The following is an 18,562-nucleotide window of genomic DNA, read 5'->3' as shown; positions in this document are numbered from 1 at the left end:
AAATCGGGCAAAATCACTCAAACTACCGAGAGGTATAGAGTGAATAATTGAGTGTGATTGCTATATTGTATCTCGATCAACTAAACATGCCCTAAAACTCTAAATAGGTAACCAACTAGGCGGAAGTTGTAACCCTAGATCTTTTATAACTTGAAAAATAATCAAAACAAATAATATTATCTTTTAGCTCTACAATTATAATCAATAGCTTAAAAGTAGAAGTAGAAACAATAATTGAAAATGTGGAAGTGTAATATGGGATACATCACACAATCACACTAGGTGTATACCTTATCCAAAATCTAACTCCCTGTGGTTCGACCCCGACTTGCGTTGGGTTTTTATTATTGCTTCGACTGCCTCATTCGATGAATGCCAGCTTGATCAAATACCTCGAGTGCAGAACATCGAAGTGGGCAGCCTCGCTAAACTGGAAGCGGCCACCAAAAGCATAACCAGAAAAGGAAACACGGTCACTCTCCTCCATTCAACGATCGATCAAATCGAGGTACGAACTATAAACTTGACTTGGGACTGGCGCAATCGTATTATCTCATATTTGCAGCACGAGGTGCTCCCACCTGATAAAAAAGAAGCCAAGAAGCTTCGAATGCAGGCGGCCAAGTATAACATCATCAACAATGACTTGTACAAAAGAACGTATGGTGGCTCCCTAGCAAAGTGCTTAAGACCAAATCAAACGCGGCGTATCCTCAAAGAAGTACATGAAGGTCACTGCGAAGCTCATACCGGCAATCGAGCTCTCGTCAGATGCCTCATACGAGCGGGCTACCACTGGCCCACGATGAGGCCGCCGACTTCGTAAGAAAATGCGAGCAATGCCAAAAGTATGCCCCCTTGATTCACCAAGCGGGAGAGCACCTCCACTCAGTCACCTCGCCCTAGCCTTTTATAAAATAGGGAATGGACATCGTCGGACCCCTCTCAGCGGGACGAGGTAATGTGCGATTTCTTTTAATTTTAACTGACTATTTTTCCAAATGGGTAGAAGCAAGTGCATTTTCCCAAATACATGAGCAAGAAGTGATCACATTCATATAAAGGTACATCATATGCCGCTCCGGCATCCCCAAAGAAATCAGTTGTGACATCGGGCCCCAGTTCACTGAGAAAAAGATCACCGAGTTTTTTGAAAAATGGCACATCAAAAGAATACTCTCTACGCCATATCACCCCGGGGGAAACGACAGGTGGAGTCCTCCAACAAATCAAACTCGAGAACGCCAAGGGACTGTGGCCGGAATTGCTGCCGGAAGTGCTATGTGCATACCGCACAATGTCGAAAACAAGCACAGGAGAAACACCATATTCGCTAGTCTATGGAGTTGATGTAGAAATATCGGTTGAGGTCGGAGAACCAAGTCTAAGATATTCATATGAGAGTGGACCGATTAACGACGAAAGCAGGAGGCAAGACCTCGATGAGGTCGAAGAGCGAAGAGATATGGCTTATATAAGGATGGTCGCTCAAAAACAACAAGCAGAGCGATATTAAAATAAAAAAAGCCAAGGTCAGACCGCTCAAAGTAGGGGACTACGTACTTAAAGCCAAAACGCAGGCGAGCAAGGACCCACGAGAAGGAAAACTAGGGACTAATTAGGACGACCCATATCAGATTACGACAGCAGCAAGCAAATGGTCATTCCAACTAGAAACAATGGAGGGGAAGTTATTTCCAAACAACTAGAACGTCGCCCACCTCAAATATTTCAACTTCTAAGAAAAGATAAGTGCCATGGAATGTAGGGGAAAGCAAAAGTATGAGAGGACGACGGCCGAGCCAGCAACCGTATCTTCTCGGCCTCAAGAGCGGCAACTTGATTACCAAGGCTCGAAACATCTCTCTCGAGCCCGCCAATTCGCTCATCAAGCCGTGCGTCCCTTAGTGCGGCCGTTTCTGCATCATTTGCACGTTTAGACCTGAGGACACGGATAGAGTCCTCTAATGCCGCCACTTTTGCCAAAGCCGCTACCCTGGCCTCCTCGCTCCCCTCCAACTCTGCCACTTTCTCGATCAACTCACCACTTAGGCCGAAAACTCTAATTGAGCTTTGCTCAAGCTTGGCCCGCATGGACACCATTTGCGCTTGAAGGTCGACACACTCGGCCACGACCCCCTTGCTCACCTCGAGTTCATCTTCCTTGTCTCTAAGCGCCCCTTCGAGCTCACGGCATCTACCGATGACCCACATAAGCTCCTCATCCTTATGGTCCAACTCATCTCTAAAGGACTGGAGGTTACAATCTACTCTAAACCAAGCACGCATCTCACGGTACTTGTTATAATACTTGCGGTACTTCAAAACCATTTTCTAGAAAACAATCTTCCATTTCTCCTCTCGTCGGGCGCTCTCGATCTCCAAAATGAAAGTCTAAAAAAAATATAGAAAAGAAAGGAAGAGCCGAAAAGAGTTAGTAAAGATAGAAAGGGGAGACGGGCGCAAAGTGCAAAAATAACAAGGAAGAAAACTCACCCTCAAAACCATCCCAGATATGCCTAATGACAAATCGGCATCCTTAAGTACTTGAAGAGTCATGTTCTCAGTGGCAGAGCAAAAAGGGACTAAAGAAGGGACCACGCTCACCGTGTCAGCCAACAATCCGTAGTCCAAAGGGATGACAATCGAACGATAAGGCCCATCCGTTCTTACCTCAACCCGGGTAAACCCTTCATCGAATATTCTCTCTTCCTTGGGGTTGACGTCGGAGCCGGATTTGTAATCATCTATGATCACTCCTTTCGCCCTCTTCTCAGCTGAGGAGGGGACGTCAACCCGCTCTGATGTTGACGGATCACTCATCAAAATGACCGTAGTTACCTCAGGTCGCTCCTCTCCTTCCACGGAAGCAGTCTCCACATTTGAAAGGGGGCACAGTCTCTGCGTCCAAAGTCATGTCGCCCCCTGGTTCAGCCGTGGTCAACACGGGATAACCCTTCGCGGGCCCCTCATTCTCGGTTGCTTTGCCGTCGACCTCTATTCTCCTTCTTTTTAGCGGAGCCTCTTCCTTCTCGCCCTGTGATGACTCATCCACTAAATGAAACACTGAAGATGCCGGAATCTCCGCTATTGGGGAAGCAGCCTGACGGCTAGGTCTACGTGAGGCCGGGGTCCGAGAAGGAACAGAAGTCTAAATGGACTCGCTTGCAGCCACGACGAGTAGAGGCCCAATCGAAGCACCTGACTGATGAAAAGCAGGAGTAGGATCCCTTGCCCTCCTCGGAGCCCTCCTACCTACCAATAAAAAGAGATAAAGTAAAAAAACGGGGAGAGAAAAGACGGTATGAAGGTCAAAACGACTAAGACCAAAGTGAAATAACTCAGTGGTCGAAGGTTTGCGCCCAAACCTCTCATTGAAGTGCGACCACTCACGGATCTCCACCGTGTGAGGCAAAATTTGTCTCTCCCAGTCGCGAATGTCGGCGACTAGCGAAGGAGGATCCTTCTCGGCTAAAAAAGAAGAGAAGAGGGAGAACGATTAGGTCACCAAAGAGAAACAACAAATAGCCAGTTAGGAGAAACACTTACGAGCAAAGTTCCACGCCTCAGAAAAACCATTAAGGTTCGACACCACATGCTCCGTCCTCACGTAGAAGATATTAATCCAAAAACGACGATTTATCTTATGTCCATCTTCACCACCAATCTCTTGGTCCCGTGATGGCGAAGGTATATTATCGTACCCCTGTGAAAACTTGGGGCGAAGAGGTGAAGCAGATGACGGAGAGAAATCCCACAGTTGGCTAGCTCCGCATACTTGAAAAGCATAAGGAAAAGCTTATAGATATACGGGGAAAGTTGGACCGGACAAATGCCATAATAGCGGCAAAAGTCCTCCGCCAAGGAAGGAAGAGGAGGCGTATTGCCGACGACGAACGGATACGCGTAGAATGCACAGTATCCTGAGTGATGTATCTGCACCACATCGTCACCAGCCGGGATAAGGTCGACATGGTCAGGAATTCATCATTTAGCCCTAAATTCAACGAGTACATCGCATCCATCTCAGAAAAGACGGGCTCAGAATCATCTTCAGGTCACTTCGAGAAGTCTAACCTGGTCCTCCCCGAACGGGGAACTATCTTATCCACAGTGGGGAAACTCTCATCTTCTACAACAATGGCCACTCCTTCATCATGAGAAGGCATGTTCACAGTCAATGGGACAGGATCAGAAACTCCCTCAAAGTTAGAAGATGCTAGTCATTTTTCTGTCACGTGTATGGGGAGAATGTGCGAATATGAATGGGGTAACAATAGTAGAAAATGCTAGAGAAGGGAAAGACAAAGATGCAAGAATTCTGAAAAGAAGAAGGGAAAGCTTGAAGATTCAAATGCTTAAGAAATGCAACAGCTTAAATGAGGAATTCTCATCCCTATTTTTAAGAATATTGGCACCCTAATCGAGAAAGCCAAGCGCCGCCACATTGATTTCAAAACGGAAGAGGCACGAGAAACCACGTAACGTATCGGGAACATGCGCCATAATGACGCATGATGAAATGACGTCATTTCAAACTGACGTAACGGTCAGATGTGGCTCTCAAAGCGCCACATCGTCACCTCGCCATAAAAAGGTTACTCCTCGGTCAGCAAGCCCAGATTTTTCAAGTTGCAACTGGCGAAGTCCGCCCATCAAGCTCGTCCAAAAAATAACCCCGACGAGCGAAGGGACTAACTGTATGGATCAAAATCTAACCAAGGGAATCTTGCCCAAGAGAGGATTGCTAAGAGCCAATTAGGTCGAGGTCGTGCTCAAGATGGAAGGAACCTATTGGCGAGCTGAGTAACTAGGGTCGAGGTCGAATACTCAGTCCGGCCCTAGCGGCTAGTTTAGTAGTAAGATATTTTAGGAGAATATTCCATACTACACTTGTACTTTAAGTTAGGTAAGGGATATGTCTCATATAAAGGGGAAGGGAGAGAGAAGAAAGGGGCATGTAATATTCTATATGAGAAGATCTCTCATGAAAAGTTGACTCTGAAGTAATTTATAAATATTGTCTTTCCACAAAGATTCGATTTGTTGTTCATCTCACACTTTCTCGCATCAGATCCGAGAAAGTCCCCTATATTCCCACGTTTTGTTTGTCTTACATCATTGTCTGAGAAAAGAATCATCCACCTCATTCAATATTTGGGTGAATCATTCTCTCTATTTACATTTATTGTCATTTAATATATTTATTGATCATCATTGTTCCCCCACACACTTATAACCATACCATTTAATACCCTTTCCATTAAATTGGTTTAAAGGCAATTATACGTTATTTGTATCAACCGATTTCAGATCTAGAATTTATTATATTTAACTAGAATTTACCCACTATCTTTTTATTTAATTAGTTTACCAAAAAGGCTTAATACTTTTTGGTCAAACAGAATCGTCTCTCTCATGTGAGCTTCGCAAAGGAAGCTCTAATAACAAGAATGCTTGGCTTTGTCAACTTACTTATTAATTAATTAATCAATCAATCAATCAATTAAATTAATATAGTAGTTAGTGTAACCATTTTCAAAATCCCTAGTGATTAAGCAATCGCTGCTAAAACCTTGTAGGTATGTACACAACAAAAAAAATGCATTACATTAAATCACAGATGTATACATCAAAATATGTCCTGTAAAAATTCATGCCTCATCTTAGGAATCTCATTTAAATTTGAAGGGGAAAGATTTGCTCTAATACATAGGCTTGGTGAACATAATTTGTTAAAGGACGCATTTTAATGTATATATTTGTGATTTAATGTACTAAATAATTTTTTGTGTGAACACCAGGGCAGATAAAATTATATATATGACTTTTTATTTCTGGGATTTTACATATTATTAATTATATGTATTTTGTGACTTTAATATTTCTTTATAATAAAATATAAACGCTTTAAGTGGAAAATGTAATCGGTATTAAGTCGCATATAAGCGACCTATCAACCCTTGAAATGCCACAAATGTCCTTTAGCTCATACATCGAAAATGGCGACGAGCCTTTCACACGCTACGCACACTGAGCGTGAATACTGAAAAACAAATGTTGAGTACGCTCAAGTTGCAGCTACCGTCGCCGGTGCTTAACACAAATTCCGACCAAGGAGTCGCCGGGAACTTGGATTCCGGCCGGCGGTTTAGTATCCGATTGCCGCAACGACAATTGGCGTCTCTCTCCGTCCAATCGGAAAATGCTTCGTCATCTGAGCCGTTAGTTACCTCTCATCTGAATTCCACCTTTGGATATTCTTCTTCCTCGGCGGTTCAATGGACTCTAACTCATCGCCATATTCATATCCTCAATTTCATTGCCTGCGCTGTATGTACTCTTTCCTTTCACTCTCTTACATATAAACATATAAACACATCTGAATTTTGCTTTATTGTCTTTATTTATTATTTTAATTACTTGGGGAGATTTTGCTAATGCGAATATAGGAGATTTATTGTCTAAAAATTGGAACATTTTTGGGGGAAGATTGGAATATTGCTAAAGTCTGTTTGGCTGCTTAGAAAAACTAGGGAAAGGAATGATTTTGTTGATAAGCAAACATGAGGAAAAGAAAAAAGAGAGTAATTTTAGCCTTGGTAGATAGAGTTACCGAGTATATGTATGGGTGGGTGGTAGTAGGTCGAGTGGGACAGTAGATTTGCGCGCAAGCTGATCCTGACACCACCATTTCTAAAATAAAGAGAGTAATTTACTTTAACACCTTTATAATATGACAGGTTATGGATATAGCTTATTACAAGAGATGATAAACCTATAAACAGTGTTTGAGTTTAAAATATACCCCCAACTGCGTCATATTACAAGCGTTTTTTGAGTGATTTACTGAACACAAGGAAAAAAAAGGAGTTGGACAGGCTGTATCTTTGGAAACTATGATTCTTTGGGTATGAGAAGATGTAAATAAGTTGAATATTGACTGCAAGTTTTTCAATCATTTAATTTGAAACCTCTGGCTTCTCTATATATTTATGTGTGTGTGCGCGCGTGGATAAGTATATTAGTGTTATTCTCATACATTGTTCATTCGTGTAGTTTTGAGCGATTCCTACGACATTCGAGCTGTTGTGCATATTTTCTCTCTATTGGCTTGTGGATAACTTGACTAGAATAAGTTATAAGGAAATTACTCACGGATTTCTTAGGTTTCTGCCATATTGTGCTTGTTTCTTGTTTTGTTTTTGTGTTTAAGATAAACCCTGCCTATGTGACCTTCACATCTATGTAAGATTCATATTATCGAGACTCACATTGTCAGTTCCAATTCCACATAAAGGAGTAGGGTTGCTTAGGTAGATGACTGTTGTAAACTAGCCAAATTATGACATCTACTTTTGGAAAACTCCTAATTTGCCTTAAAAGACACACCATGGAATTTTGGAATGAAGCAAGTCCAATAGAACAGAATGAATATGGAAGATTTGTATAGTTCCTCCCAACTATTTTGGGTTGAAACTTAGTTGTTGTTTGTTAGCTCTCAGTAAAATACTATTGCTTTCTCGCCTTTCTTTCTCTTTTCTCCCGTTCATGGAGGACTGATCCAATTAAATAAGCGCGAACAGTATCAGCTTTACAAAGCAAACACCTTACTCCAATTTTCAAAAATTTAATTTATGTAGTTCCTGCTATACCAATGGAAATGTTAATGGCTCGCTTGTGGCGGTTTGATCGCATAGATTGTACTTTTGTTTTTGAAGTTACTAGTTATGCAGCGAGTAAAGTGGCTATTATGAATGACTAAGTTGGGACGTTAATCCCCAATTTTTTTTTGCATTGTTTAATTTGACATGCAACATTTAAATTATGTTAAATTAGCATATATAATGTTTACAATCTGTCATATGATCCTAAATTTGTTACGTACCAATAATGTGCATAATCATAGCTCGTCATAAGTGAAAACCTTTTTGTTCCTTCTTTTTTCTCCTTCCATTGAAGCCTAATGAGATTAAAAAAGGTGATACTGATCTAAAAGAAAGGTGGATGTATCTGATTTCCATCACAATCTTAACTTGCTAAATCAAACCATGTTCAGGAAGATTGGAAAATGTATTTTGTGATTAATAGGTCTATAACTACCTGGTTTTATATAAATGTAATAGTACTGGAGTGGGTCTCTTGTAAGCCTGTAATTTGCAGATTTGGTTCCTGAAGTCACTTGTGATGCCACCATTAATTGGCTTTACTCTGAACATGTAAATTAATGATTTGAGCTCTAGAAAGATAATTTAGTTTCATATCGTTGTACCTTACATGAACTAATGAAATTTTCTCCCAAAGAAGTTTTTGTGGGATGGGGGAAGATTGCAGGTGTTTGTGACAGGAGGGGTTAGGGTATGCAGTTGCAAGGTTGGCAGAGAAATCGCGGGTATGTTTGGGATACAACGAGGTTCAATGAGGGCATGCCAGGGATTGAAGAGCTAAAAAGGATGGTATCAAATAGAGTAACATAAATAAAAATAAATGAAGTATTATTTTTTATGTTAATGAAATAGAATAGTGTAAAAAATACAAGTGAAGTAAATAAACAAATGAGTCTAGTCCGAGATAGAACATGTTCAATTGTCTTGTTAGAAGTATTTGGATTAGATGAAACATAAAAAAGGGATGGCTGTGATGGTCAAGTTACTGTTACTGTGAAAGCAACCAAGTGGCTGACTCCTCGGCCTGTTGGGGATACTCTCATAGAGGCAAGTCTCTACTTTCTCAGGCTTCTTGGAAATATTGGATGGGAAGGATGGGAGGTAGTTAGAGCATTGGTGAGGCCCATGAGCCAATCGGCATGAGTTCTGTAATAAGGATCCAATTAAATGAGTTGGTTATAGGGATACAATTGAATCGAAAGCTAAATTTTTTGGACCGTATTGACTACATTCGTTTGCTACTGTTGCCCCACTCCTTGCTCAAGAAAGAGTGATATTTGGCTTTTCTTTTGTTTTCCTTTTTCCCTTCCTAGCTGAAGAGTAATGTTTCACTTTTCTTTCTTTTTGTTTTTTCCCCTTCCCGGATGATTCAGGAGGTCACGGGTTCGAGCCGTGAAACATCCTCTTGCAGAAATGCAGGGTAAGGTTGCGTACAATAAACCCTTGTGGTTCGGCCATTCCCTGGACCCTGCGCATAGCGGGAGCTTAGTGCACCGGGCTGCCCTTTGCCTGGCTGATTCAAACACTTGCTTTACTTTATCTATTATGGCGTATTTCATCAACTGTCATAAATGGAGGTCTAAGTGTTCATCAAGTCATAACTGGGGATAGGTTGCCAATTAGTTCACCTACATTCATGTGGTAGAGATACTTCAGTTTAATTTTTTCTCTGTGGATATTTGACTTGGAACCCCAACTTCTGATATGCCAACTTTGTATTCTTTGACAGGCAGCAATATCTGCAACCTGGCTGTTTTTTTCTGCAATTCCAACCCTTCTGGTATGTGTCAACAAATTCTTCCTAGTCATTATACTTTTCCAGTAATTATTTATGAGGTCTGCGAGCAAGAATTACCTATGCAGTATAAATCTGGAAGTAGTTTAAGGCTGTTGTCAACTTTTTGCCTTTCTAGGAAATGAATTGTTGACTTGAGTCTGAAAGCAGAAGAAAGTGTAATTTATCTGCAAGAAGAATCGTATAGTCAGATGTGGTGTATGTTTCTATATCTCAACAACTTAATGTTCAATTTTGACTCTAGGCTTTTAGACGAGCTGCAGAGTCACTAGAGAGGCTAATGGATGTTACTAGAGAGGAGCTTCCTGACACTATGGCTGCAGTTCGACTCTCTGGTATGGAGATCAGTGACCTAACTATGGAGCTCAGTGACCTCGGGTTAGTACAAAACATATGTACTTATTCAGTTATATGTCATTAATTTGTGAAATTATCCTTAAACATGATGCTGATATTGTAATCTTGATCGTTCCAGCCAAGGATTAACACAAGGCGTTAGAAGCTCAATTCGAGCTGTCCGCTTGGCAGAGGAAAGATTGCGACAGTTTTCAAGCATGGCTCAATCAGGTTATTGGACATTTAGCTGTCATTGCTCTTTTATGATCATTGAATATGTTTTCAGGTGATGAATTTCGCTTCATCTTTACTTCATTAGCAAACATGCAGGGTCTACTAGTCCCAACGGAGACCAGGACAACAGGACCAGCTTTAGCTAAAAAGGCGAGGGACCTAAGGGAGGGAATCGCTAAAGGTCGTGCTGCTCTACAAATGCTTTTCACCCTCACCTGGTATTCCAGGATGATTGTCAACTTCTTCGCGTCCAGGGCAAAGGCATAGAGTCAAACTCATTAGGTCCAAGGAAATCAAATCTGCCTTATACATATTTCTTGTAAAATGTCTGTTGTCGTTCAATGGGTTGTAATTGAATGTTATTTCCTTCTTGCTACGTTCATATACTTCAGACTTTTGTCTATGTTAACTTCCCCTAGTTCATGGATTTGGTAGCTGATCCATGATTTCGTAGTTAAGTCGGATCATACTTTAATCTATCAAAAGAATATCCTTTTCTTTTTTTGCCCCTATTTTCCAGAATAGTCAAAGAACTTATAGGTCAAAATTTTGGTATGATCTTTGAATCAACACTACCGCTTTCAAGAGTTACTAATCCAACGACAACAAATCCGGTGCATCTCACAAGTGGGTCTAGTGAGGGTAGTATATATGTAGACCTTACCCCTAGCTTCAAGAAGACGAAAAAGTTGTTTCCGGTAGACCAAATTTCATTCTGTGAGACTTCGCCCTTCGACCACCGAAGTTCCTTCCACGGGTGGATTCCCGGTAATCCCTGGGCTTTGAAAATATAAAAGGAAGGACAACAACCAGCACACCAATCAAAAAAGTTACTAATTCTTTTTTTTTTATTTTACAAATTGTAGTATTCGAGTTAACTTGCTATCACATTGACTAATTTATTGCTACGTTCCACTAGCATATGTTTTATAGGCAACCCCACCCTACAAAGCTCTGGTAGATGAAAGAATTAATCTAGTGCTACTTTTGCTGCGTTCGCCCCCCTTTTCTTAAATGTTGTTATTGTCACACCTCCTTTTTGCGCGCCCGCCCCCGGAGGGTTAAATGCGCGAGGGGAGTTTTTCCAATTTAAGTGACAATATTCGAAATGGGATTATTTATTTAATTCAGAGTCGCCACTTGGGAAAGGTTTGGTTTTTGGTGTCCCAAGTCACCGGTTTATCTTGAATCCCAAATCGAGGAAATTTTCGACTTTTCCAAATGAAGTCTGCGAACCAGAAATTCTAAGTAAGGAATTCTGTTGACCCGAGGGAAGGTGTTAGGCATCCTCGAATCCCGTGGTTCTAGCACGGTCGCTTAAATTGTTATAATGGCTAAATATCTGATTTAAAAATACATGTTATGACTTACGTGCTTTTATTAAGTTTAAACCGCTTTTATCATTATCACTTATTTTTATAGAATTGCAACGTCGTGAAAATGCATCTCGAACCACGTCACAATCAATGCGCCCGTGATCGTCAACACATTTTGACTTCGTTGAGATTTGGATTTGGGTCACATCAATGTGCACCCGAATTTAAGAATATGATTTAATTAAGCCGCGCCTAAAGAGTCTAACGCGTTATTATTTTTGAGAAGGCCATGAGATCCACTAAACGGCCTAGCCTGAATTCTAAATATTATGATTAGTTGTTGAGGGCCCCGCAATTTGCATTTTTATTTAGCAAGGCTCGTCTCATTATTTTAGAAGAGGATATCCTAAAGTGACTACATTTCTATTATTTTTGTTTCCAGAAATAGAAGAAAGAAAGATGTATGCTAATTGAAGTATATGCTTTGGCCTAAACCGGATTCCTATCAATTTCTAATTACTTATAAAGTGAAAAGACGCCATACCTTACGAAAATGCTTTGGTTGAACAAAGAAATTACATGTGAGATTGATGAAATGCAATACTTAATCCGACAACATCCTTAAGTCGAATCTAAATCAAATTGCTTAAACAGGATTAACAGAGTTCTTTATTAAAAGATGTTACTGATAATGTTCAAAACTAGTCCTATAAACTGCCTAAAGAAATCGAAACTGGATGATTCAAGACTGTATTATATTTGGCTAGATTTAACAGCCATTTGCCCCTACCTATTCAAACATAACTGGAAGAAGAGTTTGAATTAACAATTCTACCAAATGATAGCACATTCCATAAATTATATGACTACATCACGTGTACTGCCAACAACCATATCGCAGTTTTAGACTAGAATATTTTCAATTAAGTACAAACTTACTAATGTGTTTTCTATTGGACTACAAATAGCAGAATTTATACAACTTTAACAATATTCGCAAAGCTGTAAGTAAGGCAACAGATGATTTAAAAATTCTTCAGATCTTTCAATTCATGCCTCTCATGGTTACATCAGTATGAAATGTGTACCTGGATGTTGAATACGACAGAAGAAAAGGAAGAAGATAGAGAAGATCAGCAGCAGCAGGAACAAAGTAACAGCAGCAAACAAAACAACACAGCAGAACAGGCTCGAGTGCAAGAATACAACTATAGCCGATAGAAAGAGTGGCCAAATGACAGCAGCACACAGTGGAGTAGAATTAGAACTCCAGGCAGACCAAAACCAGTAGTAAACCAATGAAAACACTCGACTAGTAGACTCAATTGGAACTTCAAAGAATCAGAATTGATTGAACAGATTGAACAAATGAAACCCAAACAGCAATAGGAAGAAGCAGTTTCTGATTGTTGACTGTATGCTTTCTATCTCTTAACCTCTCTCTATCTGTTCTGAAAATCCCAACCCCCAGTCCAGTCTGAGTTCCCTATGTGTGTTCCCTAATATCAGATGTATTCCTCTCCTATCTCTGTCTCCTATATGCTCTGTGTGTATTAATATCTATGTATTTCAGCTCTCTCCTTTCCAATCTCTTATCTTTTTCTTAACAATTCCCTCTGTCTCTATGTATCTCCTTATCTCTCAATGTGCCTCCCTTTTATAAGCCTAAACCTCAGCCCTTTAACAGCCTGTTAGACCAAAAGAAACACCCTCCCATGTGCTGCCCCTTTTCAGTTTCCACTTAGCTAATTAAGTATTAACCCCCATCACCTTTCCTTGGCAGGCTTCACCTTTAGTAAGGTTTATTATTTCTGAAACTAAAGCAAAGTATGGGCAGCAGAATATATCTGACAGCATATGCTGTCAAACCATTTTTAAATCAAAAGCCCTTTATGCAGGAACCAGGCTGTGCACAAATGCACCTGTGGTGCACAAATGCACATGCTGTGCACAAGTGCACATGCCCTCCAATTCAGAACTTAAACAAAACATTCCTTTTACATTTCTGATTCAAATTAACAACTATAAGTAAACAAACTCAGTTCCTAATTGATTCAAACAAATGCTTAGCAGAAGTAAGTCGATTTGTTATTGTTCGGACAACTGAAACTAATTGACGACATATGTCGACTCGACTATATTAATCATAACATGTACAATCGTAGCCAAAAATCAGACATTTAACAGTATCGACACATGATTTGAATTATACTGACTAAACAAAGTGGTATTCGAGGAATCAATCAGTCAGTTCAAATTTGAAAATCAGCTAATTGCACAACACTTACATACACATTATCAGAACAAATAGAAAGACTCAATCAAACAACAGAGGTTCAGGCAAAGTGGACAGGGCACAGTTGATAAAATTCAGGGACACAAACAAAACATGAACAGACCTTTACAACAATCAGATGAACCAAAACAAATAAAGAAAAGAAAGAACTCACCTTAAACCTCGAAAAATCAAAATCTTACTTGGATTCGAACAGACCTTTCTTAAGGCTGAACGGACTTTAATCGAAGTGTTTCTCAGATGAGAAACACTTCGATTAAGGTCCATTAGACCTTAATCTCTTCGGCTTGAACGGATATGGACCAGTGACGAGGAACCACAAGGTTCCAAAAATCAGATCTGGGATTCATTCTTCCCTGATCAGATTCGGACCAAACCAAGCATGGTTTGGTCACGAGGGGGTCTGGGGAGTGTCTGGTGTGAAACTGGGGTTACACGGTGTAAGTCAAGTTCCGACTCGAATCTTCAAACGAAGATTCGAGAAGGTGGGAAGGGATTCGAGTTACGTGGTTAACAGATCCGTGTTCCGGATGGCAAGAGGGTTCTATGGTGTTCAGGCGGAGGTCACCGGCGTTCATGCCGCCGGGTTTCTGGTGAAGGGAGATGGGGGCGGCTCTAGGGTTCCGGGGTTCTTTGTGAGGATGATGAAAGGCAGGGGTATTTGGTTAGGGGGGTGGGGTATGAGGGGAAGCTTATATATGGAGTGGGTGAATGGATCTCAACCGTTGGATGAGGCACGATGAAGGGCCAGGATCCTTCAGCTCGAGGGAAACAGTGTCGTTTCATCTTTAGAGGGTTTGGGTCGGTCTGGGTGGAAACGGGTCGGGGTCATCAGTGGGTTATGGGGAGGTGATCTTGGCCGTTGATCATTCAGAGATCAACGGCTCAGATCAGACTCAACCATTACGACGTCGTTTGGACGTCCTTGGTGTCAGCTTGGACTGGACTGGGTTGCACAGGGGTTTTGGGCTGAGTTTGTTTGGGCCAATTTGTTTAAAATTGGCCCAAGTCCGAAAAGATTTCTCTTTTTTTATTTATTATTATTTTATTTTCTTCTTTATTTTAAAAACAAAAACCTAAGTAAATCAAATTAAAATTAAATAAACACTTAATACAATTGTTTGCACACACCTTAAAATATTTTAAAATAGGTAAAATCAAGCAAGAACAAAATCACGGACAAAGATGCCTATTTATGATTTTCTATTTAACAACCGGATTACGGTTCAAATTATGCATGACACATACATTTTTTGTATTTTGTTTTAATAAAATAAAATGGGCAAAAAATCATAAATAATTAACAAAGTGCCATGTAAAAATCCAAAAATTGTACAGCAGGACCAATTGTTATTATTTTTTATTTCTTTTGGAGCGATTGTTGCACGAAACAAAAATCACGTGCTCACAGTTATTCCAACTCTTTAACCGTTATGCCACTCCTTTAACAGAGAGTTACAGTACTAAATACTTGAATTAAAATTAATGTGCAAATTAGCTTTGAAGAGCAAATTCTCATAATTTGCAGTTTTATATTAATGTTAGATGGTGAAGTTGCTGTTTTGGAGTCAGATTTTGTCCATTTATTCAGAGGAAATTTGTTGGAAAAAGCGGAAAAAAGTATTTGAAAAATGGGAGGAACAAAAGAATGGATCCGATTTGGATCGGGGGATTGAACCCGACGTGAATCGAACACGCAACCTTCTGATCTGGAGTCAGACGCGCTACCATTGCGCCACGGATCCGAGGTGATACTACGTCTGTACAAATATTAATTGATTAAAAGCATCATATGATTATATTTTCATGTTATTGAACTTTCGAGTAAATTTCTTCAATAAAAATTATATAGAGTACAACTTCCCTAATATAATATCTTAGCGTTATAGTCCTATCCAAGGAGTCAGAATTCTAATTTTTCATTCTATTTTTTTTTTTTTTGGTATGGTACTCTATTTTTGTGTGTTAAATTAAACTAGTAAATACTTATTCATATGATGTGTTTACATCAAATTATTTGTACAATAAATATTGATTATAGTTTATTAATAACATGAGTTTCGACTCTTTTTTATCTAAAGTAAATAGGTAATTATAGTATTGGTTAATTAGTTCCACAATTTTAGGTTCCGAATACTAAGGAACTAAACTCAAGCCGAAGAAAAACAAAGAAATATCATTTCCAAACACCTACACCAAGAAATCAAACTACAATCAACCCCCTCTCCCCTCCCACCTCCCACCCCTATCCCAATCTCCATTACATGCAAAATTCAACATCTTTAATCTTGGTTTCTTCCTTCTCTGTGTAATTTACCTCATCCATTGCTGGTTACCCTAATAACGAAACCAGCAATGGATCAGGATTCACAATCAACGCCAAGAGCTAGCTCATCATCATCTTCGTCTTTTTCTTCAAAAAACACTCCACCTCCACCCTCAATTCCGCAATTATCCCTCGTTGAGCCAGCTAATTCTACCAAGAAAAAAAATCGAACTAGGGTTTTTCGTGTTTTTCGAAACGTTTTCCGATCGTTCCCCATTATTACACCTGCATGCAAGCTTCCTTCTCTCCCCGGCGGCCGATTACCGGACAGTAATAGCCGTATAATTCCAGGTTCAAGAATCACAGGAACGTTGTTTGGATATCGAAAAGGACGTGTTAGTATCTCTATTCAAGAAAACCCTAGAACTCTTCCTACAGTTGTTGTCGAGCTTGCTTTGCAGACCAATGTTTTGCAGAAGGAAATGAATCTTGGCATGGTAAGCTTTTGTTTTGTTGTTTCCTTCTATTTTTTGTGAAGGGATTCTGCCCTAATTTATTATGTGAATTTGAATATGATTCTTCATTCCGAGCCAAGGGTCTACCGGAAACAGCCTCTTAATCTTCTTGAATATAGGGATAAAGTCTACGTACACTCTCCCCAGACCCCACTAGTGAAATTATACTGTGTTGTTATTGTTGACTATGATTACGTTTTTAGATAATTAAAGAGGAATTGTTTGCCATTTGTTCAGGAACCTTTTTATATTCCTTAATATGGTACATAAAAGTTTTTGAAATAAAAATTTCCTATTTGAAAATTACATGAAAAGTACAAGTACAAGGTAGCATAGTTACTAATCAGATATATTTAAGAAAGTTTGAAAAAATTATAGTCCAATAAAAAGCTGTTTGACTCCCCAAATAATAGTAGTTGCAGATAAAATGGGATAATATTTTTTAATATAATATCTGCATCATATTGCGTAAAGAGGCTCTTGTATAGTATATTTTGTCCCTTTTAAGTTTTACAGATAAGAGTTTTAAGTTATATATTTCGACGAGAGTGTAATGAGTTTGTTACACTGTCAGGTCATTTAAATAAACTTACTCTTAAACCTCCTTAAAATGTGAAATTTGCACTTGAAAATAAGATATATTACGTACTACAATTGATAAAAGTGACCTAACAGTGCAAGATATTATATATAACTTAACTATTTACATGATATTCTTTGACAAAGAGGACGGTGAATCATAATAGAAAACATCTTCAAAAGCATCATCCTTTAAGTTTCGTTTACCTAAACAATTGGCAACTTAATTTCCTTCCCTATATATGCGGTACCTGCAGTAAATTAAAATGTGAGAGTACTGACTTGTACTAGTTTGGGCCAAAGGTGCGACAATTTATAGTTTAATGCAGTCGTTATATATATATATTAAGTGCAATGATTATTAAGTGCACCTTTACAAGTGAAATTAGCAGTCAAATCTCACGGCTATCCTAATTTTTTTTCTAGAATGGAGCTCAGGGTTTCAAATCTTGCATTTGTGAGCATGTCCACTCTTGTGTTTTAATTAAGTATTTTTTTAATTTGGTTTATTCATCTACAAATCCACATTGAAATCAAGTAATTTTTTTTATTTTGAACCGATAATTCAAGAGGGTAATGAGTTCATGGTAAGAATCTAAAGGTTGAACTCGTCAAATGTAAATCTTGGATTCACCTGTTTGTAATAGTACACCCATTTTCTTGAAACCCTGAATCTGTCTCTAACCACCTATATATGTTTCCTAATTGGTTAGGTTAGGATTGCTTTAGAATGCGAAAAAAGAGACAAAAAAGAGAAGATAAATCTTCTTGAAGAGCCATTATGGAGCATGTATTGTAATGGCAAAAAAACTGGCTATGGTGTGAAAAGAGAAGCTACAGAAGAAGATCTCAATGTGATGGAGATTCTCAAACCGGTTTCCATGGGCGCCGGCGTGTTGCCGGGAAAATCTGACGTGGAAGGACCGGACGGCGAGATGACGTATATGAGGGCACATTTTGAACGTGTGGTTAAATCAAAAGATGCTGAAACACTATACATGTTGAGCCCAGATGCAAATGATGGACCTGAATTGAGTATTTTCTTTGTAAGGATATGATCGAACAGTTATTATACAATGATCTTTGGGTCTTTAATGTTTAGTTTAAAGTTTAATTGGAACCCTCTAAAAATGATTAGTGAGGGTAATTTACTACTTTTATATGTAGATATCAATTACTTAAATTATATTGTAGGTCTTTATTAGTTGTTTATCATACATGCTCAACTGTCAGCATTATTTGTTCAACATTCTTCTAAGATCGTGCGTTAAATATTTTATTGATTACGTATATGTAAAGCATGATTCATTTTCAACATTGGTTTTAAGATAAATAGAAACTAGGGGTGGCAAATGGGCTGTTTGTGCTGGGTTTGAGCTGGTTTAAATGTGCTAAACTAATTAGAGAAACTTTCAGAAATCACTATGTTTTAATGGTTATTAGTTAGTTGTAGCTATCATTTACTATATTACTTTCTATAGCTATGTTTTCAGGTTTTTAGAGTGTATTCGATGTATTTAAGCTACTGTATTCATGAATACAATAGCATTTCTAGGCG

The 18,562-nt window shown here is 39.1% G+C and overlaps 2 protein-coding genes and 1 non-coding gene across 4 annotated transcripts; 2 read left to right on the top strand and 1 right to left on the bottom strand.

Moving 5' to 3' along the window:
* Positions 1-5,942: 5,942 nt before the first annotated feature.
* LOC104216139 (uncharacterized) lies at positions 5,943-10,536 on the top strand. Of its 2 annotated transcripts, none has more exons than XM_009766137.2 (5): positions 5,943-6,333; positions 9,397-9,447; positions 9,707-9,840; positions 9,938-10,029; positions 10,129-10,536. In XM_009766137.2, the coding sequence occupies exons 1-5, from the start codon at positions 6,058-6,060 to the stop codon at positions 10,176-10,178; spliced, it is 603 nt and encodes a 200-aa protein (XP_009764439.1). In that variant the 5' UTR covers positions 5,943-6,057; the 3' UTR covers positions 10,179-10,536. The 2 variants fall into 2 exon arrangements, with proteins under 2 accessions (XP_009764439.1, XP_009764438.1); XM_009766136.2 differs by having other exon boundaries at positions 10,118-10,536.
* Positions 10,537-15,317: 4,781 nt separating this feature from the next.
* On the bottom strand, positions 15,318-15,389 carry TRNAW-CCA (transfer RNA tryptophan (anticodon CCA)). The gene has a single exon. It is a non-coding gene; the product is annotated as a tRNA-Trp (tRNA).
* Positions 15,390-15,863: 474 nt separating this feature from the next.
* Positions 15,864-18,197, top strand: LOC104216140 (protein MIZU-KUSSEI 1-like). The gene is made up of 2 exons (XM_009766138.2): positions 15,864-16,407; positions 17,718-18,197. The coding sequence occupies exons 1-2, from the start codon at positions 16,000-16,002 to the stop codon at positions 18,060-18,062; spliced, it is 753 nt and encodes a 250-aa protein (XP_009764440.1). The 5' UTR covers positions 15,864-15,999; the 3' UTR covers positions 18,063-18,197.
* The last annotated feature ends 365 nt before the right edge of the window (positions 18,198-18,562 follow it).

Source organism: Nicotiana sylvestris, chromosome 5, assembly GCF_000393655.2.
Source record: "Nicotiana sylvestris chromosome 5, ASM39365v2, whole genome shotgun sequence".
NCBI classification, from domain to species: domain Eukaryota; kingdom Viridiplantae; phylum Streptophyta; class Magnoliopsida; order Solanales; family Solanaceae; genus Nicotiana; species Nicotiana sylvestris.
This window is presented reverse-complemented; position numbering and strand designations above follow the sequence as displayed.